At 47.1% G+C, this 25,802-nt stretch overlaps 2 protein-coding genes across 12 annotated transcripts in view; both read right to left on the bottom strand.

The window, feature by feature from the left end:
- The window catches only part of ABCC10 (ATP binding cassette subfamily C member 10), a 47,421-nt gene extending 22,340 nt beyond the window's left edge, over positions 1 to 25,081 (bottom strand). For 2 of the 5 annotated variants that reach the window (XM_068232581.1, XM_068232585.1), the window contains exons 1-5: positions 25,019 to 25,081; positions 14,453 to 14,629; positions 11,695 to 12,952; positions 2,363 to 2,590; positions 2,079 to 2,238 (exon numbers count right to left, since the gene is read on the bottom strand). In XM_068232581.1, the coding sequence (XP_068088682.1) occupies positions 2,079 to 2,238; positions 2,363 to 2,590; positions 11,695 to 12,952; positions 14,453 to 14,613 (1,807 nt within the window). In that variant the 5' untranslated portion in view covers positions 14,614 to 14,629; positions 25,019 to 25,081. Of the gene's footprint in view, positions 1 to 2,078; positions 2,239 to 2,362; positions 2,591 to 3,873; positions 3,884 to 11,694; positions 12,953 to 14,452; positions 14,630 to 19,456; positions 19,517 to 25,018 lie in introns of those variants that run through there. The other 3 variants (XM_068232584.1, XM_068232583.1, XM_068232586.1) reach the window with 3 other exon arrangements.
- LOC137504319 (ATP-binding cassette sub-family C member 10-like) overlaps positions 21,011 to 25,802 on the bottom strand; it is a 54,252-nt gene continuing 49,460 nt past the window's right edge. For all 7 annotated transcript variants that reach the window (XM_068232579.1, XM_068232576.1, XM_068232580.1 and 4 more), the window contains exon 22: positions 21,011 to 25,172. In XM_068232579.1, the coding sequence (XP_068088680.1) occupies positions 25,037 to 25,172 (136 nt within the window). In that variant the 3' untranslated portion in view covers positions 21,011 to 25,036. The remainder of the gene's footprint in view (positions 25,173 to 25,802) is intronic.

Consider the following 25,802-nt stretch of genomic DNA (forward strand, 5'->3'; position numbering starts at 1 on the left):
CAGGGAGCAATACAATAATAAGAGTCTGCAGACAACAGTGAAGCATGGCGGAGGGTCTTTGCAAGTATGAGGCATCCTCAGTGTTGAGAAATACAAGTTCTTATCCACCCTGCTGTAGCGATAGGGAGGCGTCTGAGCGGCCCCAAAGTTATTCTGCAGCAGGACAATGACCCCAAACATACAGCCAATGTCATCAAAAACTGCCTTCAACGAAAAGAATAACAAGACCTGGAAGTGATGCCCACACAAGCAGATCCAATAATCACTAAGTGTGTCTGGTATTCTATAATGATATTTAAGGCAACCTCCGCCCACATAAAATCTAAGGTTGTTCTAAGGTACTTTAGGATGTTTGGAATACTCTCTCTACTGTACTTACCAAATTCCTTCAAAAACTGTGTGCAAGTGTTCCTAACAGAACTGATGTGGTAACATTACCAAGAATAGGCATTTGATTTAGATTTTGCTTCTGTACATTCACACTGCAGTGCCAATTAATAAAAGTAAACCATTAACACTTCTACTTGTAAAAGCATTCTTAGTTTACCACATTTTTTTTTACATGTTCCTAAAACTTTAGAAAAGTATTGTACATATAAAACTACCAGCCCAGCCACAGCAGGAATTAAGGACTCCTTTACAAATTTTGTTCTTCAAGCATAGTAGTAGCAGTAGAGTAGAGCTGTCCGTTCCAACATCTTGTAAGCAAACAGATTGAAGTTTGACGAAGGCTGCATTGCCGAAAGCTTAATCTTATTCTTTTAAAGTGAACCTCCGGACTAAAAATCGACTCAGCAGCACTGAAAAGGCCTGGTGTTTCTTTAACAGTTTCACAGCATCAGAACTTTGTTTCTGTTATCCAAGCCTCATTTTTAGCTGCACAGAAGAAAACTGCCTGGGCTTTTTTCCCCTGATGCTGTGCAAAGCATGATGGGAGTTCTGATGTTGTTGCTCTCGTTCTGCTGTTTTGGTGCAAATTTTTTTTTTTTACATTTTGAAATTGACATTTGAATCCTAGCGTGTGCAGCTGGGAGGGGTTATCAGGACACAGGACAGTTGGAACTGTGTCTTCTGCTCCTTGTCACCTCCTTTCAACCAAAAAGATGGCTGCCCCCATGACAAAGATGGCAGCCCCCATGAATCACAAACATTTGCCTGTTCTTTTAAAACAGGGTGGGTAAAAAATTATATTACCTATCTATTCAAATTAACATAACTAATGTAACTCAATGACAGTATGTTTATTTAGGCTGAAGTTCCCCTTTAAGTTAGCCAGTAAACTGTATGATTCAAAACTTATTGAATTTAGTTCTTAATCCCCCAGATTATTAGATACCTATTACAAAACCATTTGAGCAAAAGGGCAAACATGAGTCAACATTTGTGGTTTGTTTCAGATAGCATACCACGCTTGGGACAAGGAGGGCATAGGAACAAACAGAGCCACATTAGACATCACTTACATGCATTGTCTCCAGACCAGTCTCTTGTCTTTAGTATTCATCTGAAGATTATGTTTCATATCTACATTTTAGGAATTCAGTGGATGTTGACTCCTCTCCATTGGTTTCTTCAGGTTAAATTGCATTTCTTTCTTTTATGATGTGGATATTTCTCCATACATGATTACTGGGCGACTCTTACATGCAAGAAAGTTACTGGAGAAGACCCCGGTGTGTGGATCTCTGGTAGAACATGAGTTATTTATTTACTGGTGGCTTTGATGGGGTTAAAGTTTAGATGTGCTGTAGAGTCCCATTGCCTTATAAGCTTACCTATATAATGTGGAAATGTGCTCAGTCTTGGGGTACCTGAGGAAAGGTTTAAACCAAGACATGTTGAGTGTAATCGACCTTGGGCAAGACTCCCTAACACTGCTACTGCCTATAGAGCACATCCTAGTGGCTGCAGCTCTGGCGCAATACAAATGTTATTTGTCTTGTCTATTCACTCTGTGATAAATTCAAGTTTGAGATATCATCGCCAGAGTGCCTCCTTTCTTTACTACCATCATTGAGCCCGACAGTGATGACCCAAGACACATCATGCTGAAACGTACGTCCTTGTTTGCCTCTTACCCTCTGCCTTATAATAGCTCAAAAGATCTTGGTCTGGAAGCTCTAAAAACCTCTGGATCCGATCAAGTGAGATTTTAGCCTCCAAGATTCCATTCAGCAACCAGGGGAAGTTGTTCAGCGGCAGAATTAGCATCTCCACAAGGGCCAGAGCAGTAAACACCTAAATGGAAGAGTAGGCAACCAGAAGCTCATAGGAAGAAGATTATGAGAAGGTTGAGCATGATGAAGATAAGGAGGAACAATTGTGAATTAGGCGGAAGGACAGCAGAGACCTCTGGACTTACCTTGGCTGCACTAAGCTGATGTCCGAGGAGCACATAGGTGACAAAAATAACGATAGAAGTTAGGACAGGTAAAGCTTCCCATAGGTACACACATACAGCATCCAAAAGGTTAATCGCACGAATACATTGCAACTCCTTCAGCCTCACATTGTTCAGATGGTGAAAGAAATGTTCTTCCCAGGTGTAAAATTTCACCACCCGAATTCCAGACAATAACTCAGTCACAATCTAGGAGAAAAAACAAAATCAAGATATGAGCAAGTGAAAAGAGGTAGGGCAGGGCATAATATCGCCAACTAAAGAAATAAACTAGACATAAAAAATAAAAAAAAATAAAAAAAGAGGCAAGAGTCAATTTTGGACTTTGAGTACTTATTTAGTATGCAGTGGGCTACAAAGAAACTCTTATTGATAAGGTGCAGAAACATATCCTGTGTGAGAAAGCACAGGAGAAATGTTCATTAAATTAGGTTAGTTCGGGGGTGGGGTTTGGGAAGGGGTAGTGAATTAGAGAAAAGGAAGGAAAAAGAAAAGACAAAGACGGGTTGATTCCCAAAACTTTTCTCAGAAATGATTTCACCTTACTAATTAAACAATAAGGAAAGATGATACAGATAGATAATCAATCATCAGTTCCAAATAAGGAGAAGCAAAAGAGATGAGACTGGCACTCAAGCGACTGGAAGCAGCAGCTGGAATCCGATAACCATTCAACCGTGCTCACACTTCATAGAAGCTCAATATCCCCACAGTAGAACAATAGCAGATCCGGCACAGGTTGCAGTAAACCAGTATTCTTTTATTCCAGCAGGTACATACAAAACAGTGGAAGTGAAGAGGTGGTCGGCCTAACAGCCGTTTCACGGGTTCCCCCGCTTCTTCAGAGGCACAAAAGATAGGGTACCCAGGCAATAACCCCCCCATTATATATGCTGCATAAAGTTTACCTTCCCGATCGCCTCCAGAGCGCCATTGGAAACGCCCGCTGCGGCCGCCGGGACCCGTCCCCTTCCGGGAACGCCCCTTGATTTCCACTCGGCCAATCCATCTGCAGGGCTGCTAACCAATCAGCGTTCGCCTATCTCCGGCGCTCGCCGGCCAATAGGAGTGATACAGGGCGGCATAACAGAGGGGACACACAGGTTTCCAAGGGAACAAGTTGTCAGGGCAACTAGCCACGCCGGGCGCATTCCAAGCGGCGCGGTTTAGGATATTACCTCCACAGTAGTCACCCTGCAACCTCTTAGATACACATGTCCTCTTAGATGTAACAGCACCCAGCATATAAATAAAAGGCAGAACATTCCTCCATTTTAACCCCGTATATATATACATATATAAAGGGTTGCACACGGAACTATGAAGAGACGCCCATTACAGGTACGTCATACCCACTGCTATACAGTGTAAACAGTCCAATTGCTTTCGCAGTGTGCATTAGGGAAAGTTCCAATCGCAACAGGAGGTTGGAAGGGGGTGGGATTTCCAGCTAATTTTTGACGTCAGCTTACCACCCTCTTTCTTGATTACAAGTCCTCCATGCTCAATACAGGGGGGTCAATTGTTCCTGGTACCCTAAAACAAAACAGAAACAAACACACACTTATTAAAAACAATACAGCCAGAGCATAATACATCAAAAGATGGCAAGACAGTCAATTATGAATAGCATTCTGTAACAGAGAATTATAGACCGCACAAAGAATTACAAAGGTAGAGGAGCATATTTTTTCTCAATACTTTTCAAGGAAGCAAAATAGTTCATTTCTCTCATTAAGCCCTAAACGTCCACAGGCCTTTGTTTTAGAGATTAGTCTAGCCTCTTCTTGTCTGAGGAGTTTCTCTCGATCCCCCCCTCTCCTTGGCTGATCCACTATTTTTAAACCTGTGAATCTCAGGGGGGAGCTCGCATTACCATGATCCTCTAACACATGTTTAATCAACCGTCCTGCTCCCTTTTTGCTCTTTAAAGAATTGACATGCTCCTGGTATCTCGTACAAAGTTGACGTGTGGTCATCCCAATGATGCTCTGGCTGTATTGTTTTTAATAAGTGTGTGTTTGTTTCTGTTTTGTTTTAGGGTACCAGGAACAATTGACCCCCCTGTATTGAGCATGGAGGACTTGTAATCAAGAAAGAGGGTGGTAAGCTGACGTCAAAAATTAGCTGGAAATCCCACCCCCTTCCAACCTCCTGTTGCGATTGGAACTTTCCCTAATGCACACTGCGAAAGCAATTGGACTGTTTACACTGTATAGCAGTGGGTATGACGTACCTGTAATGGGCGTCTCTTCATAGTTCCGTGTGCAACCCTTTATATATGTATATATATACGGGGTTAAAATGGAGGAATGTTCTGCCTTTTATTTATATGCTGGGTGCTGTTACATCTAAGAGGACATGTGTATCTAAGAGGTTGCAGGGTGACTACTGTGGAGGTAATATCCTAAACCGCGCCGCTTGGAATGCGCCCGGCGTGGCTAGTTGCCCTGACAACTTGTTCCCTTGGAAACCTGTGTGTCCCCTCTGTTATGCCGCCCTGTATCACTCCTATTGGCCGGCGAGCGCCGGAGATAGGCGAACGCTGATTGGTTAGCAGCCCTGCAGATGGATTGGCCGAGTGGAAATCAAGGGGCGTTCCCGGAAGGGGACGGGTCCCGGCGGCCGCAGCGGGCGTTTCCAATGGCGCTCTGGAGGCGATCGGGAAGGTAAACTTTATGCAGCATATATAATGGGGGGGTTATTGCCTGGGTACCCTATCTTTTGTGCCTCTGAAGAAGCGGGGGAACCCGTGAAACGGCTGTTAGGCCGACCACCTCTTCACTTCCACTGTTTTGTATGTACCTGCTGGAATAAAAGAATACTGGTTTACTGCAACCTGTGCCGGATCTGCTATTGTTCTACTGTGGGGATAGATAATCAATCAATCTGGAAGCCTTAAGCCAGCCATAGAGGCCCTAAAAGGTGTGCAAAACCTTCTATGCCGGCAGAAAATAACTAACACCTCAAACCACCGGTAAAGGTCTGGCTGAAAGTCACCTGAGCCACCCTAATCCAACTCTACGGAAGTGAAAGCAGTCAGGACAGTTCTGCAACACATCAATGGCTCCAGTGAAAACCTTCACTTTTATTAAACATCAAGGCAGGGCAGACAAAAATGGCTGCTGCGTTTCAGACAGCGCTGTGTCTTTTACATATAGCTTAATAGAGACATGTCTAACCACTTCAGGTTCCGGGTTTTTTACTCCTTAAGTTTCCTGATGATTTTGGCATTTCAGCTGTGTCGCCATCAATACAGCAATTACTTTTATAATACTTATACCATCAAAGTGATATTCAGAGGCAGCAGACAGGTAAAGCATTTACATGCACAGGCACCGGGGGCTTCTAACATTTGGGGGGACATCAGCCAGGGTCAACGAGGTGGTTCATGCTGAAATGAATCTGGAATTGGCCTGTGGTGTATAGGCAGCCAAAAGATCTCTCTTTGATCAGAGAGGGAGCTTTCTCATGGTCCAACTTGCCCATACATTGCTAGATGTATGAGCACCTTAAGATGTACAATCTGAAGAGGGAATATTTAACACAAATTGCTTGTTTGTGAAAAGGCTTGGATTTTCTGCTTAGGAACACAGGCCCCTGATGTTCTCAATGCATGCAAATTTATTGATTTTCATTGTGTAACCTCCCCCCCCTCCTTTCAGGAGTGTCTTGGAATGCTTTAAATTTCCTTCCTTTCCCTCATTTTGGGATGGGCCCATTTCCTGTAGGAGGGCCCTTGAAATATATGAATATATCGTGTCTATGTCTGTGTTAGGCTATGAATAAAGACACATTGTTGTCCAAAACGTGTCTGCCATTTTTTCAAGTCCTGCCTTGAAGATTAATAAAAGTGGAGTTTTTACTGGAGCCATTGATGTGTTGCAGATCTCTCTTGACTAGTTGTACTTACTGCCTTGGAGAAGAGGTCTTTTCCTTAACATGCTATATGTTATGGTATGTTTGGGGTAGAAGTGGTGTCATTTACCTAGGAAGTGAAGTATGGTGCTCCATCAGCTACCCAGATAAATCAAAATGTGAATCTAGCCCAACAGAAATATTCCACCTGGAATTCTGCAAACACCTCCACCATGTCCATCGGAGTACCTCAAAGTAAACATTGCCTGCCAAGCTGGGTAGATTCCCAATGTTTCTTGAGATAGAGAAGAGAAAGCTGTCCTAGCGGGCCAGCCTACAGAATAGCAGCCCTGACTCGCTCCACTATAAAGCCAAGATGCACAATATAGGTTAAGAAAAGCCATTTGCCCTTAAGGGAGTGGACCTGTGGATTTACCCCCTAAATCCACAGATCCTAACAAGAAACCAGATAAAACACACCACAGCCAAAATCAAAGAGGATTGTGGACAAATGGAGTGAAGTAAAGCAGTCACTGAAGCTAACATGGGCGTCCGCACATATGGCAAAACCGGGCATCTGCCCGACCCTGGCCGCCCGCTGCCCCCCGTGGCCGCATGCCCGTGCAGGCAGCAGGAGGGGAGCAGAGAAGAGGGAAAGCTATGGGCACAGTGGGGAAGGGCGGACGTCTCCCCCCCCCTTCCCTCACCTTAGGGGGCTTTCCCTCCATCGCTCTCCCCTCCGGAGTCCGGAACGAAGTGTGCAGCGGCTGGGCAGCGGGCGAGACTTACCTCGTCTCGCTCCAGCGCCGGAAGTTCTGGTGCCGCACTCTGGTCTGGACCAGACCAGAGTAGCGGCTAATCCATCCGGCGTTCCGCCCGCTGCCCAGCCGCTGCACACTTCGTTCTGGACTCCGGAGGGGAGAGCGAGGGAGGGAAAGCCCCCTAAGGTGAGGGAAGGGGGGGGGGGGAGACGACACCCCTTCCCCGCTGTCCGCACATAGCTTTCCCTCTTCTCTGCGCTGCTCCCCTCCTGCTGGGGCACACCTGGCTACTTATTCTGGGGACATATACCCCTGCCTACATATACTGGGACATATACACCTGGCTACTTATTCTGGGGACATATACCCCTGCCTACATATACTGGGACATATACACCTGGCTACTTATTGTGGGGTCATATACCCCTGCCTACATATACTGGGCACATATACCCCTGCCTACATATACTGGGCACATATACCCCTGACTACATATACTGGGCACATATACCCCTGACTACATATACTGGGCACATATACCCCTGCCTACATATACTGGGCACATATACCCCTGCCTACATATACTGAGCACATATACCCCTGCCTACATATACTGAGCACATATACCCCTGCCTACATATACTGGGCACATATACCCCTGACTACATATACTGGGCACATATACCCCTGACTACATATACTGGGCACATATACCCCTGACTACATATACTGGACACATATACCCCTGCCTACATATACTGGGCACATATACCCCTGCCTACATATACTGGGCACATATACCCCTGCCTACATATACTGGGCACATATACTCCTGCCTACATATACTGAGCACATATACACCTGCCTACATATACTGAGCACATATACCCCTGACTACATATACTGGGCACATATACCCCTGCCTACATATACTGAGCACATATACCCCTGCCTACATATACTGAGCACATATACCCCTGACTACATATACTGGGCACATATACCCCTGACTACATATACTGGGCACATATACCCCTGCCTATATATACTGAGCACATATACCCCTGACTACATATACTGAGCACATATACCCCTGACTACATATACTGGGCACATATACCCCTGCCTACATATACTGGGCACATATACCCCTGCCTACATATACTGGGCACATATAACCCTGACTATATATACTGGGCACATATACCTCTGGCTACATATACTGGGCACATGAACCCCTAACTACATATACTGGGGATATATACCCCTGGCTACATATACTGGGCACATATACCCCTGACTACATATACTGGGCACATATACCCCTGACTACATATACTGGGCACATATACCAATGACTACATATACTGGGCACATATACCCCTGACTACATATACTGGGCACATATACCCCTGGCTACATATACTGGGCACATATACCCCTGGCTACATATACTGGGCACATATACCCCTGCCTACATATACTGGGCACATATACCCCTGCCTACATATACTGGGCACATATACCCCTGCCTGCATATACTGGGCACATATACCCCTGGCTATATATACAGGGATATATACCCCTGCCTACATAACCTGGGACATATACACCTGCCTACATATACTGGGACATATACACCTGCATACTGGGACATATACACCTGCCTACATATACTGGGACATATACACCTGACTAAATATACTGGGCACATATACCCCTGACTATATATACTGGGCACATATACCCCTGCCTACATATACTTGGACATATACACCTGGCTATTTATTCTGGGGACATATACCCCTGCCTATATATACTGGGCACATATAGCCTTGCCTACATATACTGGGCACATATACCCCTGACTATATATACTGGGCACATATACCTCTGGGTACATATACTGGTGACACATACCCCTGGCTATATATACTGGGATATATACCCCTGCCTACATATACTGGGCACATATACCCCTGACTACATATACTGGGCACATATACCCCTGGCTACATATACTGGGCACATATACCCCTGGCTACATATACTGGGCACATATACCCCTGGCTACATATACTGGGCACATATACCCCTGGCTACATATACTGGGCACATATACCCCTGCCTACATATACTGGGCACATATACCCCTGCCTACATATACTGGGCACATATACCCTTGGCTATATATACTGGGCACATATACCCCTGCCTACATATACTGGGCACATATACCCCTGCCTACATATACTGGGCACATATACCCCTGGCTATATATACTGGGATATATACCCCTGCCTACATATACTGGGACATATACACCTGCCTACATATACTGGGACATATACACCTGCTTACTGGGACATATACACCTGCCTACATATACTCCTGCCTACATATACTGGGACATATACACCTGACTACATATACTGGGCACATATCCCCCTGACTACATATACTGGGCACATATACCCGACTATATATACTGTGCACATAGACCCCTGCCTACATATACTGGGCACATATACCCTTGACTACATATACTGGGCACATATACCCCTGGCTACATATACTGGGGTCATCTATACCTCTGGCTACATATACTGGGGACATATACCCCTGGCTACATATACTGGGGACATATACCCCTGACTACATATACTGGGCACATATACCCCTGACTACATATACTGGGCACATATACCCCTGCCTACATATACTGGGCACATATACCCCTGCCTACATATACTGGGCACATATACCTCTGGCTACATATACTGGGCACATATACCTCTGGCTACATATACTGGGCACATATACCTCTGGCTACATATACTGGGCACATATACCCCTGCCTACCTGTTCTGGGGACATCTCTACCCCTGGCTACATCTATAGACCTGGGGCTACCTATTTTTGGGGAACCACTGCTGTCAGATTGAGTGTTATTATGGTATTATGCTACCATATTAAGGGGGCATTCTGCCTATTTATGTGAAATGCTGTCTATTTATGTGCCTCATGACTGCTGAATTTGTCTTGTTGGGGGCCTCATGATTTGTTGGGGGCCTCGAGATTGCTGAATTTGTCTGGTTGGGGGCCTCATGATTGCTGAATTTGTCTGGTTGGGGGCCTCATGATTGCTGAGTTGGTCATGTTGGGGGCCTCAGGATTGCTGAATTTGTCTTGATGGGGGGGGCCTCATGATTGCTGAACTTGTCTTGTTGGGGGTCACATGATTGCTAACTGCGAGACTATGGAAAAAGCTGAATCATCATCATATGAGACAATAGCATTAAACCTACTTTTTCCGCTTTTTTAAACAGAAAATGAAACTAGGAGGTTCTAAAAAAATGAATACATTTTTCAGGAGTAGGATGGATGAAATTGTTTATCTTCACAGTTTATTTTCAACTTGGATTTTCCATAATGTTCATGTATGAGTTAAAACTTTATATTTAGTTTAAATTGCTGTTGGCACTTTGTGATAGTAAAGTGACTTTGCAGTTTGGACACTCGACCTCCAAAAGGTTCGCCACCACTGTCCTAATCTAATGTCCCACCATTACTTAGTTCATGTAAACTTGTCTCCACCCACGACCACACCCACATTTTGGTTCATGATCACACCCATTTTTCGGCTGACGTAGCCCCATTTTTTGGCGCGCGCACCACCACCCCAAATTTACGGCGCAGCGCCTCCTCTTTTTCCTCCCCCCCCCCCCCTGGAAAATTTTCTGTGGACGCCCATGGAAGTTAACCATATACCAGTCCCTACAGGGACGATAGAAACTGCCCCCAAACTTGGAAATTCACCAAAACTCTTAAGAGAGGCAAATCCTGAGTGTCTACAGACTAAGGGCTTGCACCCTGGTAATTCAGTGTAGGAGACACAGACAGATGTACAAACCTAGGAAGAATATATTATGCCAACTCTGTGAGCAGAAGGCCCTTTAAGGTGAGGCTCACTGCCCTAAATATACTGCAACCAGGGACACCTTTAAAGGACAACTGAAGTGAGAGGGATACAGAGGCTGTCATTTTATTGCCTTTTAAGCAATACCAGTTGCCTGGCCATCCTGTTGAACCTCTGCCTGTAATACTTTTAGCCATATACAATAAACAAGCATATGCAGGTCATGAGTTTCTGACATTAATATCAGATCTGACTGGATAAACTGAATGCTTGTTTCTGGTGTTATTCAGACACTACTGCAGCCAAATCGATCTGCAGGGCTACCAGGCAACTGGTATTGTTTAAAAGAAAATAAATATGGCACTCTCCATATTATTCTCACTTCAGTTGTCCTTTAAGAAATTGATGGACCTAATTCCAGACTTTACCTCATCAGAGTATGAGGAAAAACTATATTCAGCTGGATGAGGAGGAATTTACAGTGACAATCACAGCACACTATGTCACAGCAAGTCAGAGACTGAGATGGAATCCACCGTGACAATTGCTGCACACTATGCCACAGACTGAAAGGAGCATAAATGCAAAAAGGAGCGTAAAGGAGCGTAAACCAAAAAAATGCAAAGAGACTGCTTACCCATTATACCTCCATACATTAGAGTCAGGAAGGGGGATTAGAAAAAGGAGTGGGACACAGAAAGTGAGAGATGGAAGAGACACATAAAAATGAAATAAGAGGGTAGAAGAGGAAGTACCTTGACTCGGGTATCTTTGTGCAGCAGCATTTCTTTGATGTTATTCATGATCCCTGTTGCAACCACTTTATTCAGGGGCACCAACAGTAGTGCCAATCCTAGACCCCCTAGAAAGGCAATACCCACCTGCTGATACAAGAGATAAAGTGTTACGGAGAGCTGCAGCGGAAGGCTCCAGAGCTCGTGAAAGCTGCGGTAAAAATTGGAAACTCGATCTGTGTCTGTACTCAGGAGATTCATCACTTCCCCTGTAGAGAACTTAGCCAGCCTGGTTCCTTCACCACAGATGGCCTTATGGTAGACAGCAGTCAGAACAGATGTTCTGACTGCTAGCATCAGCTTATTGATCTGATGGATGTATTGATTCTGTAGAATAGCCCCTAAAAATCCACTGACAAACAGGCCCGTAACGTAGATGACCCCCCAGCTCAGGGGCTCCTCCTGTGTTTCCATAAAGTTCACCAGAAGATTCAGTAACAATGGCCCCATAAATCCCAAAGCAACAGAGAACAGTTTTATCACGCCTAAAGAACAATAATGAGTTCCGAAGCATGCATGTAAAGATGATAAAATCCGCAGCCTACCGGCACAACTATAGGACAAGAATTTCTGGCGGACTCTTGCAGTACAGAGATTGTACGGCAGAAAGGAAACATCCTGAGGTTGCTTTAGTCCTCCATTTGCTCCTTTGTTCATGAGTGGCTTCAACCAGAAGTAAAAGAACTGCGACAAAAGACTTTCATTGTCTTCAGAGGAGTCTTCACTGACAATGTGGGCAGGGGAAATAAGTGGAGTAGTCTCTTCTTCCCCATCATTTATGGAGACATTGATGGGATACCTCCTGGGTGAAGTTGGTGCAAGGAAAACCCCTAAATACAGGATTACCACACAGAGCTGGAGACTTGAGAGAGAAAAACGAGCTACAAGCACAGAGTTCAGAGGAGATGTCATGGCCCCCTCCTGGCTTAACGATACCACGGTGATCACCATGGATGGGATCAAGAGAAGAATTGGCAATACCAAAATGACAGGTCCCCGGGAAAGGATACATGCTGTCTTCCGAAGCCTGAGGAGCACCAGAAAATGAGTAAACCATGATAAACAGGATACACCTCCTGAGAGGACTTCTAGTAAATAGATTGTTTCAAGTGGAAAAAAGGCCCCCAGAGCCAAGTTAGCAGCACAAAACATTACTAAAAGGAATGAGAATAAAATCCGGCACAGCCAGGTAGCAGGTAGGGAGGTAAATGTGGTGTTCCTAGAAGAAAATAAAACTAATCGTCAGAAGAAAAGGTAAAACCAGGGCATCTCTCACATACTTATCAACACTAAAGAGCAGATCACATCCACTTGCACCCCCGCTCAATAATTGTCAATGTTCCTTTCACTGCCCCTTGTCTTCTCCACATTCTGTCATTAAGACCATGCTCTAAACTTTGCAAGAAGAGCAGGTCTCTTCAACTTGCAAGCATCCTGAAAGCCCATTACACCATAGACTTATCAGATTACCAGTGATGGAATAAATCATCATAGCCACGCCTCCCTTAGTAGCGGACCAGATGGAAAACTGGCCATCTGTTGGGCGGTCAGCAACTGCATGGCGGCCCGCCACCCACACTTCTCATGGTCTATCAGGATGCAGGCAGGATGTTAACAATCTGCACATCGCTACCAAGTCCTCGAACTGAGCTGGGTGATCTGGAGAACCCATGCGCCACATCCACTAGCACTACAAAGGGGAGAGACAACTGTAGAAGACAACAAAGATAATATATACATCTCATAGACCGTACATTAGTAAGGACAAAGGATGATGTTACAAAATATGAGTCACGGCATACCATGTCCCAAGCTACCCCATCTCATCCCACAGTAAATATGCAGACTCTGATATGGTAACCAATTGAGAGGAAGAGCGCTAGGTCATATTCTCTATTTATACCGTGGTGTTCATGTGTGGATCCAAGCTGCCTCTCTAGATAACAACTTACTGAGCCTGGTCTCTCCCCCCCCCCCCCTTCCTCTTTGAGATGGTTTAACCTCCTCAAGAATCGGGAACCTCAAATGACTCACATTATGCTTAGCCTCAAAAAAAAAAAAAAAAAAAAAAAACCTTGATAACTAACAGTCATTACCATAGCAACATTCGTGCTACTTGAGTACCAAGGGTCTCGCTAATAGCGTAACTCGCGATGCTGCTGATGAAAGTAAGGGTAATATTGCTGTGGGCTATCTGTGCATGCCAATATTACCGCAGTTACGTGTATCTGGCCCTATGTCACCTCCACATTCCACCATGAAATATGCCCTCCCCCTTCATTTTCTCACAGGTCAAGTGAATACCCATTACATTCACCTTCTCTCCTGAAGACCAAATTTCTTCGACCTTCATCATCTCTCATGAAGACCAAAGTCCCTCTACCTGCATTTTCTCTCATGTGAAATAAATTCCCTCCCCATTCACCCTCTCTCAGGAAGACCAAATTTCCCATACCTTCACCCTCTCCAAATACCCTCCACCTTTACCCTTTCGCCTGAAGACCAAATTCCCTCCACCTTCACCCTCTCATGAAGACCAGGCTATTGACATCTATGCGTGTGGAACATTTTGTGATCTCATGCTAGTGACCATTGCAACAGCCCAATATCCTTTTCCCTCCACAATACTGCCCAGTGAGGGTTCTTATTTCTGAGACTGAAGATCTCCCTATTCTAATGTCTTGGCAAGACAGTCAGAGGGCCAACGTGCATAACATACCTGGAGCTCCCAGCATGGCAAGCACTGCATACTGCAAAGACGACGTGAGGGATGGTACTGAGAATAAGCTGGTTAAAGCAGGTGCCAATGTGGCCATTGACCCAAACAGGTAAAGGGTCAGATTGGGAAGATCTGCAGAGCTGAGCGATAACATCTTCCATTCCAGTGTGGCAGAATCTGCAGAAACACAGAAGAGGAGAAATCCCACCTAATTCATCTGATGTGTCTCCAGAGATCAGAGCGTCACAATCTGCTCTTTCCCAACCTACATTATCTCACTCACATTGTTCATGGCTTATGTTCACCATTTATTAGGCTAAATGATTAGCTTGTAAAGGACTATAGCTAGAATGCCAATCCCACAACACACCAGAAAAACTGGAGAAATTGTGAGCTAAACAGGAGGAAAAGTGCAGCAAAAGGCGAAGCGGCATGGCTGTGAGTAAGGGGACGCTACACAGCCATAAGTCAGGGGACGCTACACAGCCATAAGTCAGGGGAAGTTGCACAGCCATAAGTCAGGGGAAGTTGCACAGCCATGAGTCAGGGGAAGCTGCACAGCCATGAGTCAGGGGAAGCTGCACAGCCATGAGTCAGGGGACGCTACACAGCCATGAGTCAGGGGACGCTACACAGCCATGAGTCAGGGGACGCTACACAGCCATGAGTCAGGGGACGCTACACAGCCATGAGTCAGGGGACGCTACACAGCCATGAGTCAGGGGAAGCTACACGGCCATGAGTCAGGGGAAGCTACACGGCCATAAGTCAGGGGAAGCTACACAGACATAATATTATGCAGGAGAACAGAGGCGCCAAAAGGATAACAGGAAGCTAAATGAGCTTAAAAACCAAATTCTTGGTAAATAGAGGAGGTAGTGGTGGACTTACCTCCTCTAAGTTGACACACAACGACTGTAGTAAACACAGTCAATATATTTTATTTATGAACTCCAAATATGCAACGCGTTTCGCAGGTTTGATCCCGCTTCATCAGGCAATAACAACGGAGCAATAGCATATGTGGTCAGTAGAAGAGCCAGGCACCTCTGTTTTTTGTTTTTATCTACACAGACATAAGTCAGGGCAAGCTACACAGCCATAAGTCAGGGAAAGCTGCACAGCCATAAGTCGGGGGAAGCTACATAGCCATAAGTCAGGGGAAGCTACACAGCCATGAGTCAGGGAAAGCTGCACAGCCATGAGTCAGGGAAAGCTGCACAGCCGAGAGTCAGGGGAAGCTGCACAGCTGAGAGTCAGGGAAAGCTGCACAGCCATGAGTCAGGGAAAGCTGCACAGCCATGAGTCAGGGAAAGCTGCACAGCCATGAAACAAGCTGCACAGCCATAAGTCAGGGGAAGCTACACAGCCATGAGTCAGAGGAAGGGCATGGCGCGATTGAGGGGAAGCTGCACGGCTGCGAGTTGGGGGAAGCTGCACACAATCTGCTCTTCCCCAACCTACATTATCTCACCCACATCGTTCATGGCTTATGTTCACCATTTATTAGGCTAAATAATTAGCTTGTAGAGGACTTAAGCTAGAATGCCAATCCTACAACACACCAGAAAAACTGGATAAATCGTGAGCTAAACAGGAGGAAACGTGCAGCAAAAGGCGAAGCGAAATGGCTGTGAGTAAGGGGACGCTACACAGCCATAAGTCAGGGGAAGCTACACAGTCATGAGTCAGGGGAAGCTGCACAGCCATGAGTCAGGGGAAGCTGCACAGCTATAAGTCAGGGGAAGCTGCGCAGCCATGAAACAAGTTGCACAGCCATAAGTCAGGGGAAGCTGCACAGCCGTGAGTCAGGGGAAGCTGCACGGCCGTGAGTCAGGGGAAGCTGCACAGCCGTGAGTCAGGGGACGCTGCACAGCCCTGAGTCAGGGGAAGCTGCACAGCCCTGAGTCAGGGGAAGCTGCACAGCCCTGAGTCAGGGGAAGCTGCACAGCCCTGAGTCAGGGGAAGCTGCACAGCCCTGAGTCAGGGGAAGCTGCACAGCCCTGAGTCAGGGGAAGCTGCACAGCCCTGAGTCAGGGGAAGCTGCACAGCCCTGAGTCAGGGGAAGCTGCACAGCCGTGAGTAGGGGGAAGCTGCACAGCCGTGAGTCGGGGGAAGCTGCACAGCCGTAAGTCGGGGGAAGCTGCACAGCCATGAGTCAGGGGAAGCTGCACAGCCATGAGTCAGGGGAAGCTGCACAGCCATGAGTCAGGGGAAGCTGCACAGCCATGAGTCAGGGGAAGCTGCACAGCCATGAGTCAGGGGAAGCTGCACAGCCATGAGTCAGGGGAAGCTGCACAGCCATGAGTCAGGGGAAGCTGCACAGCCATGAGTCAGGGGAAGCTGCACAGCCATGAGTCAGGGGAAGCTGCACAACCGTGAGTCAGGGGAAGCTGCACAGCCGTGAGTCAGGGGAAGCTGCACAGCCGTGAGTTAGGGGAAGCTGCACAGCCGTGAGTCAGGGGAAGCTGCACAGCCATGAGTCAGGGGAAGCTGCACAGCCATGAGTCAGGGGAAACTGCACAGCCATGAGTCAGGGGAAGCTGCACAGCTATGAGTCAGGGGAAGCTGCCCAGCCATGAGGCCCCGTTCACATCTAAAATCGCAAAATGCCCATGATTGTGGCAGTGAGAACACATCCATAGGAATACATGGACTAGGTGTTTGTGGTTTGTGGTGAGCATTCCCGCTCAGATGTGAACGGGGCCTCAGTCAGGGGAAGCTGCACAGTCATGAGTCAGGGGAAGCTGCACAGCTATGAGTCAGGGGAAGCTGCACAGCTATGAGTCAGAGGAAGCTGCACAGCTGTGAGTCAGAGGAAGCTGCACAGCTGTGAGTCAGAGGAAGCTGCACAGCTGTGAGTCAGAGGAAGCTGCACAGCTGTGAGTCAGAGGAAGCTACACAGCTGTGAGTCAGGGGAAGCTGCACAAGCACGAGTCAGGGGAAGCTGCACAAGCACGAGTCAGGGGAAGCTGCACAGTCATGAGTCAGGGGAAGCTGCACAGTCATGAGTCAGGGGAAGCTACACAGCTATGAGTCAGGGGAAGCTGCACGAGTCAGGGGAAGCTGCACAGCTGTGAGTCAGAGGAAGCTGCACAAGCACGAGTCAGGGGAAGCTACACAGTCATGAGTCAGGGGAAGCTGCACAGCCATGAGTCAGTGGAAGGGCACCTGGGCGATTCAATGGAAGCTGCAAGGCTGCGAGTCGGGGGAAGCTTAACGGCCATGACACAAGCTGCACAGCCATTAGTCAGGATAAGCTGCACAGCCGAGAGTCAGGGGAAGCTGCATTGCCATGAGTCAGGCGTGACGCAGGGGACGCCATGAGTCGGGGAAGCTGCATGGACATAGAGGGAAGTACAGCCAGAGGTGTATCTTATGTAGCGCTTATGGCAAACACTGAAATTGCCCCCCCAGTCAGTGCCCCCTTCCCCTCTAAAAGCAGCATCCTTTCTCGCAAACATTTGTTATGGTTGCCTCTGTTGTTTGGTTTGGGATAATGCCAAAGTTACTCTTTATTAAATATCTCTTTATAATCTCTCTTTGTACTAACGCTAACTTGCCACTCTTTTAACACCTGACACCAACCTCACACACTGGGCCTAACCTTACCCACTTGACTACTAACACTCTCCTATCCTAACACTAACCCCCCCCCACACACACACACACACTCCAACACTAACCTTTTCCCTCACCATTACAGTTAATTATGTGAGCATTGGATATGGATTAAGACCATACAGGGCCCCAAGAAAACAAATTAATATGTGTCCCCTTCTTTTCCCCCGCCCTCTCTGTTTATTGGTCGAAAGGGTGTTAAGGCAAGTTGGAATATATCAGTCCAAGAAGCAATGGGAGACCACAATTCAATACTACTTTTATCTGTAGGCTGCACTACTGTTGTAATGCTGGGAATACACCATACAATTTTCTGTTAGATTTACTCGCCAACACGTTGGAAATTATCCATCTAACCATCTATCTGCCTAGCAATTAAGCATTGTTCTACTCAGCAGGAGATGACCAGAAGACAATGCACCAGAGATAATGACCAGTCTCTACAGAAAATAATCTAATTATGCATGCTAACAGAAAAATCTAACAGAAGAATCTAACAGAAAATTGTATGGTGTATTCCCAGCATAAGACAATTGTTTTGTCCCTAGATACCAAAATTGAGCAGCTAGGTTACCTAAATACCAACATTTAAAATGTCCCCAGATACATAAATTGAGAAGCCATGGTCCCTTAGATATTAGAATTAAGTACCCATATGCCTAACAATTAAATAAATAATTACTCACAGAGATAATCTGATTCCAGATAAAAAGAATCAAATATTTCCAAGCCTCCAGATAATTCATCAAGTAGTCACATTCCCCCCAATAAAAATATTAAGCAGTCACAATCATCCAGAGAAGATAACTAAGTAGTCACAAACCTCCAGATAAAATAATGAAGTAGCCAGATGCCTCACGATAAACAAATTAAAAAGCCAGGTGTGCAAGATGAAATAATTAAATAGCCAAGTGCACTCTATACACATACATTTAGTAGCCATGTTCCACAGATAACAAAATTAACCTGATCTGAGTTACAGTGAGGCACAGGGGCAGGCAGGGTACCCATGGTGCTGTGGCGCCCATGGCATTAGCAATGCCTGCACCCCTCTAGATACGCCTCTGAGTACAGCCATGAGTCAGTGGAAACGGCACTGTCGCGAGTCAGGGGAAGCTGCACGGCTGAGGAGGGGAGCACAGGGACGGGTCAGGGGAAGTGGCATAGCCGCGAGTCAGGGGGAGTGGCATAGCTGCGAGTCAGAGGGAGCGGCACAGCCGTGAGTCAATGGGAAGTGCCAGAGCCATAAGTTGGGGAAGTGGTACAGTCATGATTCAGGGGAAGTAGCACAGCCAGGAGTCCCGCCATATCGCAGATCTGTGTCCCCATCCCTCTATATGGCGACACAAAATGTCTACATATCGCAGGTGATGGGATCCATACCTTTATGTGGAGATGCTGTACTTGGATACCTTGCGGTCTCTATTCTTGCTTCTATTAATGGCGTTGGGTGTGTACAAGTTTGATCTTTGCTCTGCTCTTTATATAACCTGATAATTGGGTTATGCTGCCAATTAATGACTCACTAAAAACTCTTATCTCCAACATTCATAAATTCAGCAGCTTCCTGGGCTTTGCGGCAGGAAAAGAGAATGCAGCCATAACCTTTTTAATGTTTATTATCACATGCTCTGCAGTGCTGCTTGGTGAATAGAGGGATCAGATGACAAACCATAGCTAGTAGAGACTAGGACACAGTAGGAGAAGAGGATCTGCCCAATCCCACTCAGTATGAGAGGTGGAGAACCCATGTGTGCATCTTGCCTAGGCTCTCATTCTGGATTGCCCCTGGCAGGTGATATTGGGGTGTTGTATGACGTGCACATGTAACATTTCATGACAAGTGACATAGGCATTGCACACATAACGTGTGTGCAATAATGAGTAACAGTCTCAGAGTTCGGTTTACCATAAATTATCAATGTTTATTCTTGGTCGTAGCCTGGCTATGACAAGTCCAGCCTTGCTGCAATTTGAGCTGGAGGCAGTCCCCCATCCAGGAAGAGAGAGATCTGGCAGAATACCTGGTATGCCGATCTCTCGATGCCCATGAGCCATTGTCACAACACTTACCACTCCTTGAGTCCAGCGGTTGCCTCGGGTGGCTGCAGCACTGGGGCAAAGGTCACAGTCTTTAACCCTGACCAATCGCTGCTCAGCACTGTTGCATTGCCACACAGCCACACCGTCCCTTGGGCTGGATTCACTAAACTGTGCAAATTCATAGCACGGGCGCGCTAGCGTTTTGCACAATCGCGAATTTGCGCCCGTTTGGGTCACAAGAACAGGCGGAAGTGGAGATATAGACTGCAGCACCCAAACTAAAGGGAGCATTCTGGCTGGACAGGCGACTACTCCCTGCTGCTGTGAGTACTCTGCAGGGGCCGGGGGAGCAGTATTGGCTTGGGGAGAATTCTGAGAAACCATCAGCCGACTCTGGGGTCCCGTGGGAGGGGGGCAGTACTATCTGTGGCTATATCGGTACTTCCCTAGATTTTTATAGATTTCATGCAAAAAGTTGATGCTTCTCTGCTCGCTCTCCTGCCATCTACTCCCCAGGGACTGTCACCCTTCTGACCCTGCAAAGTGCTTGTCTACCCTGTTCCCTCCCTGCATCGCCGCTTCTACCAGGTCATGCCAAACAGAGAAACAGTAATTCACTAAGGACAGGTAATTCCTGGCCTGGGATATGTACAGGTAATCCTCAGCCTGTGATATATACAGTACAACACACAGACACAGCATAATTCACTAAGGACAGCTAATCCCTGGCCTGCGATATGTACAGTGAAGCGACATACACAGCACAATGTGATATGTACAGCACAGAGACACAGGACAATGTCATATGTACAGCACACAGACACAGCACAATGCAATATGTACAGCACACAGACACAGCACAATGCAATATGTACAGCACACAGACACAGCAAAGGGTTTCAAAAGGTTTTTATTAGTATTTTGCATGTTTGGGATCTACAAATGATTCACAGGATTGCCCTCACAAGGGTGAGAATGGTTGTTAGTAAGAACAGATAAACAGCTGAAGACTGTCTGCAAATCTCCAGACTAATGAAACATAAAAAGTCCTTTAAGGTATGCCACTAGCAGACCTGACCTAACTAGCCAGACCTGACCTAACTAGCCAGACACACCCAGATATTAACTCTCCCACAGGAGCCCCCAGCACAGACATACCCAGATATTACCTTTAACATAACAGCCCCCAGCACAGCCATATTACCCAGACATTACCTCTCCCACAAGAGTCCTCAGCACAGCCATACCCAGATATTACCTATCCCAAGGGAGCCTCCAGCAGAGACATACGCAGATATTACCTCTCCGACATGAGCCCCCAGCACAGACATACACATACTGTATATGGGTATAGCTGTGCTGAGTGCTATGGTGGTAGAGATAATATATTACCTTTCCCATGAGAGCACCCAGCACAGTCATACCCAGATATTACCTCTCCCAAGGGAGCCCCCAGCACAGACATACCCAGATATTACCTCTCCCATGGGAGTCCCCACCACAGCCATACCCAGATAATTACCTCTACCACAGGAGCCCCCAGCACAGACATACCCAGATATTACCTCTCCCAAGGGAGCCTCCAGCAGAGACATACACAGATATTAACTTTCCTACCATAACCCTCAGCACAGCCATACCCAGATATTACCTCTCCCACAGGAGCCCCCAGCACAGTCATACCCAGATTTTACCTATCCCACAGGAGCCCCCAGCACAGACATACCCAGATATTACCTCTCCCACAGGAGCATCTAGCACAGACATACCCAGATATTACCTCTCCCACAGGAGCATCCAGCATAGTCATACCCAGATATCCCCTCTCCCACAGGAGCCCCCAGCACAGTCATACCCAAATTTTACCTCTCCCACAGGAGCTCCCAAGCACAGACATACCCAGATATTACCTCTCCCACAGGAGCACCCAGCACAGACATACCCAGATATTACCTCTCCCACAGGAGCATCCAGCACAGACATAACCAGATATTACCTTTCCCACAGGAGCCCCCAGCGCAGTCATACCCAGATATCCCCTCTCCCACAGGAGCCCCCGAGTGCAGCCATACCCAGATACCCCCTCTCCCACAGGAGTCTCCAGGACAGTCATACCCAGATATCCCCTCTCCCACAGGAGCACCCAGCACAGTCATACCCAGATTTTACCTCTCCCAAGGGAGCCTCCAGCACAGACATAACCAGATATTACCTCTCCCACAGGAGCCCCCAGCACAGTCATACCCAGATATTACCTCTCCCACAGGAGCCCCCAGCACAGTCATACCCAGATATTACCTCTCCCACAGGAGCCCCCAGCACAGTCATACCCAGATATTACCTCTCCCACAGGAGCCCCCAGCATAGTCATACCCAGATATTACCTCTCCTAAGGGAGCCTCCTGCACAGACATAACCAGATATTACGTCTACCATGAGAGTCCCCAGCATAGCCCTACCCAAATATTACCTCTCCCATGGGAGTTCCCAGCATAGCCCTACCCAAATATTACCTCTCCCATGGGAGTCCCCAGCATAGCTATACCCAGATATTACCTCTCTCACAGGAGCCCCCAGCACGGTCATATCCAGATATTACCTCTCCCACGGCAGTCCCCAACATAGCCATACCCAGATATTACCTCTCCCACAGGAGCCCCCAGCACGGTCATATTCAGATATTATCCACAGACCCCAGCACAGACATACCCAGATATAACCTATCCCATGTAAGCCCCAGCACAGACATACCCAGATATTACCTCTCCTACAAGAGCCATCAGCACAGACATACCCAGATATTACCTCTCCCACAGGAGCCCCCAGCAGAGACATACCCCGATATTACCTCACCCACTAGAGCCCCTAGCACAGACATACCTCGATATTACCTCTCCCACAGCAGCCGCCAGCACAGACATATCCAGATATAACCTCTCCCACAGGAGCTCCCAGCACAGACATACCCAGATATAACCTCTCCCATGGAAGCCCCCAGCACAGACAAACCCAGATATTACCTCTCCCACAAGAGCCCCCAGCACAGCTATACCCAGATATTACCTCTCCCACAGGAGCCATCAGCACAGACAAACCCAGATATTGCCTCTCCCACAAGAGCCCCCAGCACAGAGACACCCAGATAAGCCTGCAAATGCCTGGCTAAACAGGTGGTTTTTAAGTCTGGATTTGAATAACTCCAGAGATGGGGCTGTCTTTACAGGGTGTGGTAGGGAATTCCAGAGGGTAGGGGCAGCATGACAGAACGCTCTTGTTCCAAAGGTTTTTAGGTGCACTATAGTAGTGACCAAGTTTATGGAACCTGCTGATCCGAGGTTATGAGAGGTGTGGTGCAGTTTCAGCAAGTCCTTCATGCATCCAGGACCTAAATTGTGTAGGGATTTGAATGTCAACAGTCCAATCTTGAAGAGTATTCTCCATTTTACTGGTAGCCGGTGCAGTGAGCAAAGAATCGGTGTAATGAGACAGTGGCGAGGCTGGTTTGTTAGCAATCTGGCAGCAGCATTATTAACTTATTCCAGTCAGTACTGGTCCTTGCGAGGCCTTCATAGAGGGCATTGTAGTAGTCCAGCTGTGATGTGATGAAGTCGTGAACTAGGGTTGGAAGATCCTCTGGGGGGAATGAGATGTTTAATTTTGGAATATTTGACTACAGCTGAAACTGGACACAAAGTACAGAGGAATCTAATCCACCACCACTATGACTACAGCCACAACCCATTAGAACATATGGATTACATTGGATGGAAGAGATTTAAAGCAGATTTAAATCTTCCAAGAAGCCTCCCACTGCTGAACACATCCAGCCTTCTAATATGTGACCTGAGACAAGACCTTCAGCCTCTCTGTGATTGCCCTCTCTCCACCCTGTGAGTATATACCCAGATATAACCTCTGCCAACAGGAGACCCCAGCACAGACATACCTAGATATTACCTCTCCCACAGGAGCCACCAGCATAGACTACCCAAATATTACCTCTCTTACAGGAGCCCCCAGCGCAGACATACCCAGATATTACCTCTCCCAACAGGAGCCCCCAGCACAGACATAACCAGATATTGCCTCTCCCACAGAAGCTGCCAGTACATACATAACCAGATATTGCCTCTCCCACAGAAGCTGCCAGTACAGACATACCCAGATATTACCTCTCCCACAGAAGGCCCCAGAACAGACATACCCCGATATTACCTCTCCCACTAGAGCCCCCAGCACAGCTATACCCAGATATTGCCTCTCCCACAGAAGCTGCCAGTACAGACATAACCAGATATTGCCTCTCCCACAGAAGCTGCCAGTACAGACATACCCAGATATTACCTCTCCCACAGAAGGCCCCAGAACAGACATACCCCGATATTACCTCTCCCACTAGAGCCCCCAGCACAGCTATACCCAGATATTACCTCTCCCAAAGGAGCCCCCAGCACAGACATACCCAGATATTACCTCTCCCACAGGAGGCCCCAGCACAGATATACCTAGATATGACCTCTCCCACGGGAGCCAACAGCAGAGACATACCCAGATATTAAACAAACACAGAACATTTACATAGCGCTTTTCTCCTGGCAGACTCAAAGAGCCAGAGCTGCAGCCACTAGGATGCGCTCTATAGGCAGTAGCAGTGTTAGGAAGACTTGCCCAAGGTCTCCTACTGAATAGGTGCTGGTTTACTGAACAGGCAGAGCCGAGATTCGAACCCAGGTCTCCTGTGTCAGAGACAGAGCCATTACACTATCCAGCCACCACTTTGTTCCCAAGCACAGATATAAAGGCGGGGAGGAGAGGATTGGAGGAAGTAGAAGAGGGGCCACTGACTGAAGACCAGCACCGCCCATTCTGTTCCTATAGATATGTCCACACTAGAGTTCTTACGTCTTCTGTTTATCGTCTTCAAAGCTGGCCACTGTTTATTAGTCGGTAAAAATGAGAGTTTTCATTGTTGCCAAGTGTTGTGGGAGAATCCATTTCAGCCACCTTTCCAGCATGCATTACTAAAATGCGGTCCGAGTCCATGATTGTGTTCAACCTATGGTGGAAAATTGAGAAATGTAGGGTCAAATGATTGTACAAACACAGATGAGTGACAGCATCAGGGGACAGTGACAGTGTGATAGGGGAAAATGACTGGGTGATACCCAGTAATACAGTATAATGAAAGGGTGAGGTGATGGGGTACCTGTGAGTATTGGTGAGTAAAATGGAGGGTTGATGGGGGAGAGGTTCAAGTTAGTGAGCAGGGTGAAGGGGTGATGGGGACGTGAGGTTCGGGATAGTGAGGAGTGTGGAAGGGTGATGAGGGAAAAGATTCAAGATACCTGTGAGGGATAGTGAAGAGGGTGGAAGGGTGAGGGGAAGGGGAGGGGGAGAGAGGTTTGGGATACCTGTGAAGGATGGTGAGGAAGGTGGAGGGGTGATATGGGGGAGGTTCAGGATACGTGTGAAGGATAGGAAGTAGAGGTTCGGGATCCCTGTGAGGGTTAGTGAGGAGGGTGGAGGGGTGATGGGGAGGAGTGGTTTGGGATACCTGTGAGAGATAGTGAGGAGGGTGGAGGGGTGGTTTAGAAAACTTGTGAGAGATAGTGAGGAGGGTGGAGGGGTGATGAGAGGGAGAGGTTCAGGATACCTGTGAGGGATGTCAGAAATAAGAACTTTGTGT

Source organism: Hyperolius riggenbachi, chromosome 4 (genome assembly GCF_040937935.1).
Source record: "Hyperolius riggenbachi isolate aHypRig1 chromosome 4, aHypRig1.pri, whole genome shotgun sequence".
NCBI classification, from domain to species: domain Eukaryota; kingdom Metazoa; phylum Chordata; class Amphibia; order Anura; family Hyperoliidae; genus Hyperolius; species Hyperolius riggenbachi.